This window comes from Piliocolobus tephrosceles, chromosome 1, assembly GCF_002776525.5.
Source record: "Piliocolobus tephrosceles isolate RC106 chromosome 1, ASM277652v3, whole genome shotgun sequence".
In the NCBI taxonomy this organism is placed as follows: Eukaryota; Metazoa; Chordata; class Mammalia; order Primates; family Cercopithecidae; genus Piliocolobus; species Piliocolobus tephrosceles.
The window spans coordinates 30,860,398-30,876,887 of NC_045434.1; the positions used below are offsets into that span (position 1 = coordinate 30,860,398).

The 16,490-nt window shown below is 36.4% G+C and overlaps 1 protein-coding gene across 5 annotated transcripts in view; it reads left to right on the forward strand.

The window, feature by feature from the left end:
- RABGAP1L (RAB GTPase activating protein 1 like) overlaps positions 1-16,490 on the forward strand; it is an 819,337-nt gene that overhangs the window by 56,766 nt on the left and 746,081 nt on the right. For 3 of the 5 annotated variants that reach the window (XM_023207199.1, XM_023207196.2, XM_023207197.3), the window contains 2 exons: positions 11,620-11,790; positions 13,810-14,002. In XM_023207199.1, the coding sequence (XP_023062967.1) occupies positions 11,653-11,790; positions 13,810-14,002 (331 nt within the window). In that variant the 5' untranslated portion in view covers positions 11,620-11,652. The remainder of the gene's footprint in view (positions 1-11,619; positions 11,791-13,809; positions 14,003-16,490) is intronic. The other 2 variants (XM_023207198.2, XM_031935573.1) reach the window with 1 other exon arrangement.

Consider the following 16,490-nt stretch of genomic DNA (forward strand, 5'->3'; position numbering starts at 1 on the left):
CAAGTTATCTGGGTTTCCTGGTGTGAATTTTGGTACTTTGTGTCTTTTAAGGAACTTGTCGCCTTCATCTCAGTGGCCAAATTTGTGGACAAAGAGTCTAACTTGTAGTTGAGTGTTCAGTGCTCAATCAGTCTCAGCAAGTTATTTTTTGAATCAAAGTACTCAAGTTGGGAAGAATTGACAATTTAACAACTTTGAATTTTCTAATCCATGAACACTGAATAGCTCTACATTTATTAGATCTGCTTTAATTTCCTTCCTCAGTGTTTTTTAGATTTCTCCTTACAGACCCTATACATATTTTGTTAGATTTATACCTAAGTATTTCATTTTTTCCCTTGCTATTGTAAATGATACTGCTTTTCTAACTTGCAGATTCCTGTTGTCCATTGTATATAGGGAGAATAGTGACTTTTGTATATTGACCTTGTATCCTCCAACCTTACTATACTTGCTTATTAGTTCTGAGGGTTTCTTTTTTCTCTTTTTGAATCTTTAGAGGTTTTCCACATTGACAATCATGTAATCCGTAAATAAAGACAGTTTGATTTCTTCCTCTCCAATCTGTATACGTTTTATTTCTTCCAATCTTAGGGGGAAAGTGTCTGGTTCATGATTATTAAGTGTGGTGTTTTGTAAATTTCTTTATCAGAGGAAATTCCCCTCAATTGCTAGTTTACCGAGAGTTTTTTTTTTTTTTTTTTTTTTTTTAATTATGAGTGGATGTTGGATTTTGTCAAATGTATTTCATTTGCCATGATTATGATTTTTCTTTAGCCTATTGATATGTATGATGACATTGATTGGTTTTTGAATGTTGAGCCAGTCTTTTGTACCTGGTATATAATTCTTTTAATACATTGTTGGATATGGTTTTCTAATATTTTGTTAAGAATTTTTGTGTTAATATCATTATAGATATTGATGTATAGTTTTTTTTTTTTCCTTGTAATCTGGTTTTGGTATTAGAGCAATGCTGGTCTCACAAAATGAGTTAGAAAGTGTTACCTCTGCTTCTATATTCTGGAGGATATTGTGAAAAATTGATGTTATTTCTTCTTTAAATGTTTGGTGGAGTTTACCAGTGAAGTCATCTTTGGTGTTTCCTTTAAAAATATAGGGCTATTCAGTTTATCAGCTTGGCCATAGTAGGGTAGAACAGCAGTCCCCAACCTTTCTGGCACAAGGGACCAGTTTTGTGGAAGATGGTTGTCCACGGAATGGGGGCGGGTGATGAGATGGTTTCAGGATGAAAGTGTTGTACCTCAAATTATCAGGCATTAGTTAGATTCTTATAAGGAGCACGCAACTTGGATCCCTCACAGGCGCATTTCACAGTAGGGTTCACACTCCTATGAGAATCTAATGCCACTGCTGATTGGACGTGAGGTGGAACTCAGCCAATAATAATACTCACTCACGCACTGCTTACCTCCTGTGTGGCCCAGTTCCAATAGGCTGGTGACCAGTATCAGTCTTGTGGCCTGGGGCTTGGGGATGAAGTAGAGCACAAAGTGGAGTCTTTGGGTCCCCATTTACAGGCCTTGGCTCTTAGGTGATATTTCTGGACCTGCCCTGGACCAGAGGTGAGCCCTCTGCCCTGAGGAATGCGTTCCAGGCCAACCAGCATTCACCAGAAACTGAGTGAAGAGCCCTTGGGCCTTAAGGGAACATTGGCAGTAGCCTGGAAGTACACCCAATGGGCCTGTGTTGTGGGTGGCCACAGGATAAGGCTCCTCTGCCTGTGGAAATGGTAGAGATGAGTGGGAAGAACTGTGTCTTGTGGTTTGAGTGCCAGCCCAGCTGTACCATAGTAGAACACTAGGTAGACCTCTAGGTTTTGAAACTCCAGTCCCTGGCTCCCACATGACACCTCTGGACCCACCTGGGGCCTACGGGAACTTGCTGCCCTGAGGGGAAGGACACAAACCTGGCTGGCTTTGCTACTTGTTGCTTATAGAGCATCAGGGCCTTGAGCTGCTGTAGGGGGTAGCCAGGTCATGCTTACAGCAGGCCTTTGGTGAGACACAGTGCTGTACTGACTTTAGGTTTGACTCAGTGCAGTCTCAGTGGCGGTGAAATAGGGGTCTTGTATCACTCTGTCCTCATACCCAGGTGGCACAGAACAGAGAGAGAGATTCCATTGGTTTGGGAGAAAGTAAGTAAAGAGAACAAGAGTCTCTGCCTGGTAATCAAGAGAATTCTCCCAGATCTCTTATCCAAGACCATCAAGGCTATACCTTTGTGAGTCTGCAAGAGCTACAGTGTTACTGGGTTTGGATGGAGTGCCCCCAATGCAGATACGGCTTAGATCACAACACCCAAGTCGTTTTGAATGCTAGGAAAGCCTTTCCAAGAAGGATGGGTACAAATAAGCCCAGACTGAGAAGACTACAATAGATACCTAAATCTTCAGTGCCCAGACACAGATGAACATCCATAAGCATCAGTACAATCCAGGAAAACATGACCTGACCAAAGGAACTAAATAAGGCACCCGGGACTAATTCTGGAGAAACTGAGATACATAATCTTTCAGACAGATAATTCAAAATAGCTGTTTTGTGGAAGTTCAAAGAAATTCAAGAAAACACAGAGAAGGAATTCAGAATTCTATCAGATATATTGAACACAGATTTAATAATTAAAAAGAATCAAGCAGAAATTTTGGAATTGAAAAATACTGTTTACACACTGAAGAATGTGTTGGAGGCTTTTAGTAGCAGAATTGATCAAGCCGAAGGAAGAATTTGTGAACTTGAAGACAGGCCATTTGAAAATACACAGAGGAGGCTGGGCGTGTTGGCTTGCGCCTGTAATCCCAGCACTTTGGGAGGCTGAGGCAGGTGGATCACCTGAGGTACGGTGTTCGAGACCAGCCTGGCCAACCTGGGGAAACCCCATCTCTACTAAAAATACAAATATCAGCCGGCCTTGGTCGCGGGTGCCTGTAATCCCAGCTACTTGGGAGGCTGAGTAACGAGAATCACTTGAACCCATGAGGCAGACATTGTAGTGAGCCGAGATCGTGCCACTGCACTCCTGCCTGGGTGACAAGAGCGAGACTCCATCTCAAAAAAAAAAAAAAAAAATACGCAGAGGAGACAAAAGAAAAACAAAATAAAACAAAAACAATGAAGCATGCCTACTGGATCTAGAACATAGCCTCAGAAGGGCAAATTTAAGAGTTCTTGGCCTTAAAGAGGAGATAGAGAAAGATACAGGTAGAAAGTTTATTCAAAGGGGTAATAACAGAGAACTTACCAAATCTACAGAAGGATATCAATATCCAAGTACAAGAAGGTTATAGAACACCAAGCAGATTTAAAGGAAGATGACGTCTGCCTCAAGACATTTAATAATCAGACTTCCAAACGTCAAGGATAAAGAAAGGATCCTAAAAGCAGCAAGAGAGTTCCATTGTGTCTGGCAGCAGACTTTTCATTGGAAACCTTATATACCAGAAGAGAGCAGCAGGACATGTTTAAAGTGCTGAAGGAAAAACTTTTCCTCTAGAATAGTATGTTTGGTGAAAATATCCTTTAAACATGAAGGAGAAATAAAGACTTTCTCAGACAAAGAAAAGCTGAGGGATTTCATGAACACCAGACCTGTCCTATAAGAAATGCTAAAGGGAGTACTTCAACCAGAAAGAAAAGAACATTAATGAGCAGTAAGAAATTACCTGAAGGTACGAAACTCATTGGTAATAGTAAATTCACAGAAAAAGACAAAGTATGATAACAGTAACTGTGGTGTGTAAACTACTCTTGTCCTAAGTCAAAAGAACAACTTTTCAAGACATAGATAATTGAAAAAGATATAAATAGAGACAAGAAAAGATTAAGCAGGGGATGAAGTTAGGGTGTAGTGTCTTTCTTAGTTTTCTTCTTTCTTGTTTGCTTGCTTATGCAAAGTGTTGTTATCAGCTTAAAATAATGGGTTACAAGATAGTATTTGCAAACCTCATTGTAACTTTAAATCTAAAAACGTACAAGAAGCACAAAAAAAATGAAAAGCAAGAAATTAAATCATACCATCTTGGAAAATCACCTTGACTAAAAGGATGACAGAAAGGAAAGAACGAAGCAAATACCATAAAACAACCAGAAAACAGGTAACAAAGTTGCAGGAGTAAGTCCTTATTAGCACTAACAGTGAATGTAAATGGACTAAACTCTCCAATGAAAAGATACAGAGTAGTGACTGAACGTACAAAAAAACCCAAGACCCACTGATGTGTTGCCTACGTGAAACATATTTTACCTGTAAAGACACACATAGACTGAAAATAAAAGGATGGAAAAAGATATTCCATGCCAATGGAAACCAAAAAGGAGCAGGAATAGCTATACTTCTATCAGACAAAATAAATTTTAAGACAAAAACTATTAGAAGAGACAAAGAAGATCACTGTATAATGATTGAAAGGTCAGTTTAGCAAGAGGATATAATGATTGTACATATATATGCACCTAACCCTGGAGCACCCAGATGTATAAAGCAGATATTATTAGAGCTAAAGAGAGGGATAGACCCAAATACAATAACAGCTGAAAACTTTATCACGTCACTTTCAACATTGAACAGATCTTCCTGTCAAAAAATCAATAAAGAGTAATCAGACTTAATGTGTCTTATAGACCAAGTGGACCTCATAGATGTTTATAGAACATTTAATCCCATGGCTGACGAATATTTATTTTTTTCCTTAGTACATGGATTATTCTCAAGGATAGACCATATCTTAGGTCACAAAACAAGTTTTAAAACATCAAAAAAAAAAAAAAAAAGAGAAATATCAAGCATTGTCTCTGACGACAACAGAATGAAACTATTAGGTTGGTGCAAAAGGAATTGCAGTCTTTGTCGTTAAAAAGGCAATTACTTTTGCATCAACCTAATAGAAATCAGTAACAAGAGGAATTTTAGAAACTATACAAATACATGGAAATTAAACAACGTGCTCCTGAATGACTAGTGCGTCAATGAAGAAATTAAGGAGGAAATTGAAAAATTAATTGAAACAAATGATAATGGAAACAGAAGATAGCAAAACATATACGATACAGCTAAAGCAGTACTAAGAGGGAAATTTATTACTATAAGTGCCTATATCAAAAAAGAAGAAAAACTTCAAGTAAGCAGCATAACAATACATCTTAAAGAACTAGAAAAGCAAGAGCAAACCAAACCCAAAATTAGTAGAAGAAAAGAAATAATAAAGATCAGGGCAGAAATAAATGAATTTGACATGAAGAAAGCAATATAATAGATCAACAAAACTAAAAGCTGGTGGTTTGAAAAGTTAATCAAAATTGACAAACCCTTAGCCAGACTAAGAGAAAGAGATCCAAATAAATAAAATCAGAGATGAAAAAGGAGGCATTACAATTGATATTGCAGAAGTTCAAAGGATCATTAGTGGTTACTATGAGCAACTATATGCCAACAAATGGGAGAACCTAGAAGAAATGGCTAAATGCCTAGACACATACAATGTATTAAGATTGAACCATGAAGAAATCCAAAACCTCAACAGACCAATAAGCAATGAGATTGAAGCTGTAATGAAAAGTGTCCTAGCAAAAAAAGCCTGGAACCTGATGACTTCACTGGTGAACTTTCCCAAATGTTTAGAGAACTAATCAAATATATTCAAACTATTCCAGCCGGGCATGGTGGCTCACACCTGTAATTCCAGCACTTTGGGAGGCTGAGGTGGGTGGATGACCTGAGGTCAGGAGTTCAAGACCAGCTTGGCCAACATGGTGAAACCCTGTTTCTACTAAAAATACAAAAATTAACCAGACATGGTGGTGCATGCCTGTAGTCCCAGCTACTCTGTAGGCTGAGGCAGGATAATCACTTGAACCTGGGAGGTGGAGGTTGCAGTGAGCCGAGGTTGTGCCACTGCATTCTAGCCTGAGCGACAGAGTGAGACTTATTCAAACTATTCTAAAAAATAGAGGAGAAGAGAATATTTTCAAAGTCATTCTAAGAGGCTAGTATTACCCTCATACCCAACCAAAGACACATCAAAAACAAACAAACAAACAACTGTAGGCTAATATCTTTGCAAAAATCCTCAAAAAAATATTTCCAAACAAAACACAGTAACACAATAGAAAGATCAAATTGATCACAATCAGCGGGATTTATCCCAGGGATGCAAGTATGCTTCAACAGACATGTATCAGTCAGTGTGATACATCATATCAACAGAATGAAGGATGAAAACCATATGATGATTTCAGTTGATGATAAAAAAGCATTTGAAAACATTCAACATCCCTTCTTGATAAAAACCCTTAAAAACTGGGTAAAGAAGAAATATACTTCAACATAATAAAAGCCATATATGACAGACCCATCGCTAATATCATACTGAAGGAGGAAAAGCTGAAAACCTTTTCTCTGAGATTGATAACACAATAAGGATGCATACTTTCACTGCTTTTGTTTTCAGCATATATTGGAAGTCCTAGCTACAGCAATCAGACAAGAGAAAGCAATAAAGGGCATACAAATTGGAATGGAAAATGTCAGATTATCCTTGTTTGCAGATGATATGGTCTTATATTTGTAAAAACCTAAAGACTCCACCAAAAAACTGTTAGAAATGATAAACAGATTTATTAAAGTTGCAGGATAAAAAATCAACATACAAAAATCAGTAGCATTTCTATATGCCAACAGTGAAAAATATGAAATTGAAACCAAGAAAGTAATCCCATTTACAGTAGCTACAAATAAGATAAAATACCTGGGAATAAACCAAAAAAGTGAAAGACCTCCACAATGAAAACCGTAAAACATGGATGTAAGATATCAGAGAAGATACAAAATTGGAAAGATATTCCATGTTCATGGGTTGGAAGAACCAATATTGTTAAAATGCCCATACTTACCCAAAGCAATCTACAGATTAAATGTAATCCATATCAAAATACTAATGACACTCTTCACAGAAATAGAAAAAACAGTCCTGAAACTTATATGAAACTACAAAAGACCCAGAATAGCCAAAGCTAGCCTAAGCAAAAAGAACAAAACTGCATCTATCACATTATTTTCTTTTAAATTATGCTACGTAGCTATAATAACCAAAACAGCAAAAAACAGTACTAGCAAGAAACACATAGACCAGTGGAACAGAATAGGGAACCCAGAGATATATCTGTACATCTATGGTGAACTCAGTTTTGACTAAGCTGCTAAGAACATACACTGGGGAAAGCACAGTCTGTTCAATAAATGGTGCTGGGAAAAATGAATATCCATATACAGAAGGATGAAACTGGACCCCTGTATTTCATCATATACAAAAACGAAATTAAAATACATTGAAGACTCCAATATAAGACCTCAAACTATGAAGCTACTAAGAGAAATTATTGGGAAACTCTCCAGGACGTTAGACTGGGCAGAGATTTATTGAATGATACCCTAAAAGCATAGGCAAAAAAAGCAAAAATGGACAAATGGTATCACATCAAGTTAAAAAGATATCTGCACAACAAAGAAAATACTCAACAAAGTGAAGAGACAACCTACAGAATGGGAGAAAATATTTTCAAACTACCCATCTGACAAGGGATTAATAACCAGAATATATAAGGAGCTCAAACAACTCTATGGGGAAAAAGTCTAATCTAATTAAAAATCTAATTTAGATTGGGAACAGTGGCTCATGCATGTACTCCTAGCACTTTGGGAGGCCAAGGTGGGTAGATCACCTGGGATCAGGAGTTCGAGACCAGCCTGGCCAACATAGTGAAACCCTGTCTCTACTAATAATACAAAAATTAGCTGGTGTGGTGGCGCACACCTGTAATCTCAGCTACTCTGGAGGCTGAGGCAGGATAATTGCTTGAACTGGGGAGGTGGAGGTTGCAGTGAGCTGACATTGCACCATTGTACTCCAACCTGGGTGACAAGAGCGAAACTCCATCTCCAAAAATAATAATAATAATAAAATATAATTTAAAAATGGACATTAGCTTTGAATAGACATTTCTCAAAAGAAGATATACAGATGGCAGAAAGTCATATGAAAAGGTGTTTAGCAACATTGATCATCAGAGAAATGCAAATCAAAACTACAATGAGATACCATCTCATCCCAGGTAAACTGGTTTTTATTCAAAAGTCAGGCATTAACAAATGCTAGTGAGGATGTGGAGAAAAGGAAACCCTGGTACACTGTTGATGGGAATATGAATTAGTACAGGCACTATGGAGAACAGTTTGGATGTTCCTTAGAAATCTAAAAATTGAGCTGTCACATGATTCAGCAATCCCACTGCTAGGTATATACTCCGAAGAAGAGATATTTGCACTCCCTTGTTTATTGCAGCACTACTCACAGCAGCCAAGATTTGGAAGCAACATTAGTGTCCATGAACAGATAAAGAAAGAAAATGTTGTGTACTATTCAGCCATAAGGAAGGAGATCCTGTCATTTTGCAAGCTACATGGATGAAAGCAGATGTCATTATTAAGTGAAATAAGCCAGGCACAGAAAGACAAAGTTCATACGTTCTCACTTATTTCTGATTGCCAAAAAGTGGAATAATTGAACTCATGTAGATAGAGAACAGAACAATGATTACCAAAAGATGAGAAGGGTAGTGGGAAGGTGGGATGGGTAAGGGACATGGGGATGGTTAATAGGTATGAAAAAATAATTAGAAAGAATGAATAAAACTAGTATTTGCTAGCACAACAGGGTGAATGTGGTCAAAATTAATTTAATTGGACATTTAAAAATAAGAGAATAATTGAATTGTTTGTAACACAAAGGATAAATGCTTGAGGTGATGGATACGCCATTTACCCTGATGTGATTATTACGCATTTCGTGCCTGTATAAAAGTATCTCATATAACATATTAGTATATACACATGTACCCACAAAAATTAAAAATAAAGGAGTAAAAGAAATCGATTTTAAAATAATTTTATACTTCATATAACCCATGTACAAGTAGCGCCATTACCTTATAACAGGATATTTCCAATTCCTCTCTCTCCCTCCCTTTTTGTTTTGTTTTGTTTGTTTGTTTGTTTGTTTTTGCCATTTCTGTCATGTTTTTTTATCCATGTGTTATAATCATCCAATACATTGTTAATCCTTTCTTTTATCACTAGATCCACATTTTTGACCTATATAATTTTCTTTGTGTTTGAAGAACCATTTTTAATCTTTCTTTCAAGTCAGATGTGCTGGCAGTGATTTTTCTTGGTTTTTGCTTGTGTTGGAACTTGCTGTGATTAAGGAATTATAATGAGAAAGTGATGGGGCAAGGGTGTATTGGGCCTTGTAAGTTTTGGGAAGAAGTTTGAATTTTATTTAAATTTTAGTGAAAAAGTTTTGGTCTGAAGTTTTCATATAATCTAATTTATTTTCCAATAAATAAATAAATAAATAGGCGGCTTTGTGAACAATGACATAGATTGAGGGAAGAAGACTGGAAATAGAAGATGGGTTAGGAGGCTTTTATATTAGATAAGAGCATTGTTTGGACTAGAGTGGTAGTAGTGGTAGACAGAAAAATGGATAGATGTGAGGCTTATTTTGGAAGTAGGTCTGACATGACTTGCTGATGTGAGGAGTAAAGAAGTGGAGGTGAAGATGATATCCAGGTTTCTTGTTCAAGTAACTTTGTAGAAGATGGTGCTGTTATTTACTGAAATGGTAAATCGGGACCGGAAACAATTTTGGAGGAGACATTAGGAATTCCATTTTGGTCATGTTTCATGTAAGATACTGGTAAGACTTCCACATGGAAATATCAAGTAGAGAGGTGGATTTCAGGGCAGGAATTTAGAGAAGACATTTGAGTTGGGGTAGAAATTTGGAAGACTGTTAGCCTGTAGATGGTATTTTCATCCATGACAATGAGAGACATTACTTAGAGTGTGTGAGAAGGGAAAAGGTCAGGATCTGAACTCAGGGAATTGCCAACGTTTAGAAATCAGGTAGAGGAGCAGCAACCTAAGTAGGACTTGAAGGATTGACCAAAGAGAGACATCTGGAATATGTGGTGTTTTGGCAGTTAAGGATTCATCATGCAATCTGAAAGAGTAAAGACATGGCTTGTAACACATTCCGCAGTTTTAGAAACATAATATACAAAGTGAGAAAAAACCTTTAGAGGACAGGTGAATGTTGCTGGAAGGATTTCAAAAAGAAAGGGTGTTAACATGCATAACAGAAATAAATGATGCCTAGCTAATTACACTGGTCCAGAAGTATGGTTATTATTTTGATATTCTTGAAATTTTTGATTTTTTATAACGTTGGAATGTAATTACTTTTTAAAAGATACACATGTAACTTGAAGCTGGAATCAGTCTTTTTATTGCCAAGAGTAATGGTGTTAGTGTCACCTAATGGCCAAATGGAATATTGCAGCTATATTTATAGGCTATAATGAAAAAGGTAACCTAATTAGAAAGAAAAATAACATTTCTGGGAGGATTTTAGGCATGGATCAGTAGACTTACTATGGTTTACAAGGTCCTGTGTTCTTTAGCCCTAGCCGCTTGTTTTGCCCCTCTATCACATTACTCATTTGGTCACTGAACAGATTGTGTAATAGTAGGGTTCTTTTTTGTCTTTCAGTTTTAAGCTCAGATATTTTCCTCTCAGAGAGCTTTTTCCTACCACCTTAGTTTGTCCCTATACTTCCCACAGCTACTGTTTGTCACATTAACATGTTTATTTTTTGCATAGCCTTTAGAGTGACTTGGAATCACCATTTGCTCAGTTTCTTGTTTTCTCACTAGTATGCAAGCCCCAGAAGTGCAGGCTACTTGTCTTCCTTATTCGCTTTGTTACCTCAGGGCTGACTTGTGTCTGTTATATAGTATATGTCTTCAGTTGAACTTAGTTGTGTGAGTAAATGAACTTCTGGATATGATAGTGAGTGTTCTTTCTATGCTGTAGAGATCTATCGAGAAAACAGAATTACACTGTCTTTGATTACTGAAACATTGTTTGCTATGTGAATGCAATATAGAAGCTTTTTCTTTTTCTTTTTGGTGTTAATAAGTGATAATGTGTCAGAAAAGAGAAGCTATATGTCTTAGGATGTTGAATTCTGTATTAGTCAACTTTAGTTACTCAGAAAAAATATTTGCAGGTACAATATTTGGTCTTGAGGAGATAAGATTTTTTTTTAAGCATTTAGATTTAATTAATATAGCAGTGTCAGTGAATATGGTTTTGTGTCTGTGTGTGCATTTGTAGATATTTCTAGTATCGTTTAATTATTTCCTCTATTAAAAAGAAAAGAAAACAGTATTTCTGAGAGAAATGAGAGAGTGTGTGTCAAGTAAACAGTGATAAATCTGGTTGAGATATGAACTGGTTGTGTAAATTTTTAGGTAACAATATGGCTCTATTAGTCTGGAAACTTAGGATGAAGAGCAAGTACATTTCCATTAAGTGGATCAGTCCAAGAAGGTAGTTTCCTAACTTTGAGATAATTATCTAGCCAGTAGGATTCGTCACATGAACCATTTTTAAAGCTTTATTAGTTCATGTTTTTAGTTAGTTCATGGTTTTAATCGGTAGGTTTTTTTTTTTTTTAATCCCTTTCGTTTTTCCAGGTGGATGTGGGAAGAGAAGTTTGCAGAACTGAAATGGAGGTCAGAGCTTCATTACAGAAGGTTAGTGGATCATCTGATTCTGTGGCTACAATGAACAGTGAAGAATTTGTTTTGGTTCCTCAGTATGCAGATGATAATTCTACAAAACATGAAGAAAAACCTCAACTGAAGGTATTTTTTTCTTTTCTACATATGGTATAATTTTTAACTAAAAAAGTATATATATATTTGAAACTTATCTCAGGACATGTGTGAAATCCGAAAGTTTTTATCAAGTGCTGACTTTCAGAATAAAATCAACGTTTGATTTATCCAGACCCTAATTATTTGGTTTGTATATTTTAAAAAATTCTTGCTTTTGGTTATTTACCTTTTAATTTGGAATTTTAGGGGGAAGAATAAAAGAGGAAAAAGAAGAGAAAGGATTTTTTGCTGAATTAGACATAATGGTTAAAACTTACGTTACTTTATCTGGATGTTTTTGTTTCTCTTTCTGCTGGGTTTCAGAAGTTAATGAAATGTTTTGCTTTCATTTGAGAGACTTTTTTTTCTTTATGATTTTTATATTTTAAATCAGCTGGTTATGTTCCATTGTGTGATTTAACAGTCGACTTGTCTGAATGTTTTTAAAGCGTATCTCATATTTTTAGCATTTGAGTTTTTCTTTAGATATGGTCCCTTTTCTTTTTCACTTTTGTGTTACACTTTCTAAGTCAAAGAAAAGGAAGCAAGCAAACTCAGTTATATAGGCTTGAAAATGGTATAACTATCCTCTAGAAACAGGAATAGGAAAAGTAGTTAAAAGTGCTGTGTATTATTTATGACTTTTATTTAGTGTTAACTATGGCATCAAAGGTGTATTAGTATATCAGTCTAATAAAATATATTCTGAAAATGAGATTACTAAATGTTTATGTTGATCATATATTGTTTTATAATTTTATTTAACTAATCAATGACTTTATTTTTAGATACCTGTATTTTAGCATTGTGTTTAAGACATCGTTTATTTGCTTAGGCTTTGTGTCTCACCTGCCTTTGAGAAAACTGTCAGTCAACTTAAGTGTAAGGAAATTAGCAGTATTCATCTTGGGGGCTAGCAAACAATTGGTAAAGAAATAGAGGCCGGGCGCGGTGGCTCAAGCCTGTAATCCCAGCACTTTGGGAGGCCGAGACGTGCGGATCACGAGGTCAGGAGATCGAGACTATCCTGGCTAACCCAGTGAAACCCCGTCTGTACTAAAAAATACAAAAAAACTAGCCGGGCGAGGTGGCGGGCACCTGTAGTCCCAGCTACTCGGGAGGCTGAGGCAGGAGAATGGCGTAAACCCGGGAGGCGGAGCTTGCAGTGAGCCAAGATCCGGTCACTGCACTCCAGCCTGGGCGACAGAGCGAGACTCCGTCTCAAAAAAAAAAAAAAAAAAAAGCAAAAAAACCCACAAGAAATAGAAATATGGTTATGCTATGCTTACAAGAAATATAACCTTTTAAATGATATTCCTAATAGACCCTATTTAAATTTACCTATTTTTTCCTTTAGACATGTAAATGTAAGGTTATCTGATTTTTAGGATGTGTTCCTAAAAAAGAAAAAGAAAAAGAAGGGCCAGGCATAGTGGCTCATAGCCTGTACTCCCAGCACTTTGGGAGGCCAAGGTGAGCGGATTGCTTGAGGTAAGGAGTTCAAGACCAGCCTGGCCAATGTGGTGAAATCCCGTCTCTACAAAAAATACAAAAATTAGCTGAGTGTGGTCCTGCACACCTGTAGTCCCATCTACTTGAGAGGCTGATGCATGAGAATCGCTGGAACCCAGGAGGCAAAGTTTGCAGTGAACTGAGATTGCACCACTGCATTCCAGCCTGGGTGACAGAGTGAGACTCTGTCTTTAAAAAGAAAGGGAAAAAAAGATAAATATATCTCTGTAAATAGGATCTTATATAAAATGTAGTTGGAAACTGCCTTAAGTGTTTTATAAAGAATCCTTTTGTGAAACTAATAATCTTCCTCTAATTTAGTTTTATAATCTGGATTTTAATGTATTATATATGTGAAACAACTTCTTAATGTTTTAGTAACCATATTTAAATATTTACATTGTTTTAATTTCTTCTAGAAATGAAATATTTTCATAAAATTTAGCTTCAAAACTATAATAGAATTGAAATAGAATTATCTTGCTCTGTCTGTAGATAGTTTCTAATGGTGATGAACAATTGGAAAAAGCCATGGAAGAGATTTTGAGAGATTCTGAGAAAAGGCAAAGTGGTCTTCTTGTTGATTGTCAAAGTTCCAGTGAGATTTCAGACCATTCATTTGGAGATATTCCAGCCAGCCAAACAAATAAGCCATCTCTTCAGTTAATTTTGGATCCATCTAACACAGGTACTGTATTGAATTCTTAGAAACTATTGAAGAAATGGGATGAAGTAATGGTGAAAATTTTAAGATGAAAATCAGAAAAAATTATTAGCTTTTTTCAAGCTTTCAGTTCTCCTTGAAAGTTTCCACTTCGGTGGTCTTAATGTTTCTGCCTATATCTCTGCCTGTAAAAACCAGGTCTTAATGTTCTTTGGGAATAAAGACTATGTCTGGGTCCTCATTTTACACTCAGTACTTCATGCATGGTAGGTCATTAACAAGATACTTATTGAACAAGTGAGTAAAACACTTGGGCATCACAGAATAGTGTAATGGAGATAGTCTTTCATATGATGTGTCTTCTTACTCAGTTTCACTAGACTTATTTAAAGTTATGTTTAGTAAAACTCTAAGTAAAATATATCAATTCCAACAGTATATTAAATAATACATATATCTATGAATAATTAGGACTTGTACTTTGAATACTAGCTTATAAGTCAAGATGCTTTTGGGTGCAAAAATAAATAAAACCAAAACCAGCTCCAACTTCAGCTGGCTTAAACACCACAGGTATAGTTTGATCTAGGCTCTAATGGTGTTTTTTGGTAAACTACTCAGCTGTGATCTCTATGTTACCTTTCTCCTTAGCTGGTTACAAAGTAGCTACCAGCAGGAACTGGTAGGTAAGGGAAACTAGTAGGTAAGGTGGCCTGTTTATGCCTGGTGGCAAACAGAAAGTCTTCATTCTTTTACTGATTTTTAAAATTTCTTTGGTGTCAGAGTCTCATTCTATCATCCTGGCTGAAGTGCTGTGATGCCGTTCAGCCTCCTAAGTAGCTGGGATGGCAGGCATGTACCACCATGCCTAGCTAATTTTTTTTTTTGGCAGTGGTGGGGTTTTGCCATGTTGACCAGGCTGTTCTTGAACTCCTGGCTTCAGGCGATCTGCCCACCTCAGCCTCCCAAAGTGTTGGGATTATCAGTGCAAGCCACTGCACCCATCCCTGGCCTATTTTACTGATTAGATAAAGGTTCTGAGTTTCACTCTGATTGGACCAGTGAAACCATTTTCTAGTAGTTAGGGAAATGACATGAATTGGTAGCCGTAGGCCTGGGTTACATTCAAACCTCTAAATAAGTCACTGTGACAGAGGGGATGGGATTATCCTAATTGGCTTAGGGAACTCGTGATTCGTTTCTGAACCAAATGAACCTTGGTACAGGGTAAGTATAGGTGTAGCCAAACTGTTACACAATAGGGCTATGATGCATTTGTGTAGGGAATGTAATCACAGTGCTTTCCATGGCAAGGATGATAAAGCATTATAAAAATCTTTCACTATGGTTTACCACATAAAGTGGTGAAGAGCGAAAAAGTATCAATAGATAAAGAACAAGCAATGGATACAATTTAAAATCCATTTTATGTATATGCACATGTAAAGTTCTTGGAAAACTTAGAAGGAAACTTGCTTAACCAAATATCTATCAAAGTCTTATGTTTTATGCTGAAATTTAAAATCCATTACCATCAAGATATATTGAAACAGGAACAGTTAGGGCATGATAGTTATCACCATAGCTCTTTGACATTGTACTAAAGAATCTAGCCAATGCAAGATGACAGGAAAAAGAAATGAAGTGTCATTAGAAAAAAAGTGAAAAAATTCTCATGATTGGTAAAGTATTTAAGAAAGGGAATGGATCAGATGTTAGATTTAAAGACTTTTTGCCAGGCATGGTGGCTCACGCCTGTAATCCCAGCACTTTGGGAGGGTAAGGTGGGCAGATCACTTGAGGTCAGGAGTTTGAGACCAGTCTGGTCAACATGGCAAAACCCTGTCTCTATTCAAAATACAAAAATGGCTGGGCGGGGTGGCTCAGGCCTGTAATCCCAGCACTTTGGGAGGCCAAGGTGGGCAGATCATGAGATCTCAAAAAAAAAAAAAAATTTAAATCTAAGTACAAAAGACCATTCAGGTTATCTGTTTCTTCTTGAGTGTACTTTGGTGTTTTCATCTTTCAAGGAATTGGTCAATTTCACCTAAGTATGGGGAAAGAGTTGTTTCTCTGTTACAGAGTAATATTTTCTTATTATCCTTTTAATGTCTGCAGGATATGTATTAATATCCTCTCATTCCTGATATTGACATATGTATTACATTTACATACATTGAAAAACCTACCAGTCTAATATATTTTGCTTTCAACAGCCATACATATATTTCCTTGAGCACTTTAAAAATGCTTTTCCAATGTCTTCTCGTCTCCATTGTTTCTGACAAGGAATCTGAAGTGATTTTAATCAGTGTTTTCCTATTTGTAATGTGTTATTTTTCTTTGCTTTCAGTACTTTTATTTCATCATTTTCTTTTCAGCAGTTTGATTATCTGTGTGTGGTTTTCTTTGAGTTTATCTTTTTTTTTTGGATCACTGAGATTCTTGAATCTGTAACTTTATATCTTTAACCAAATTTGGGAAGTTTTCACCCATTATTTGTTGGTAATTG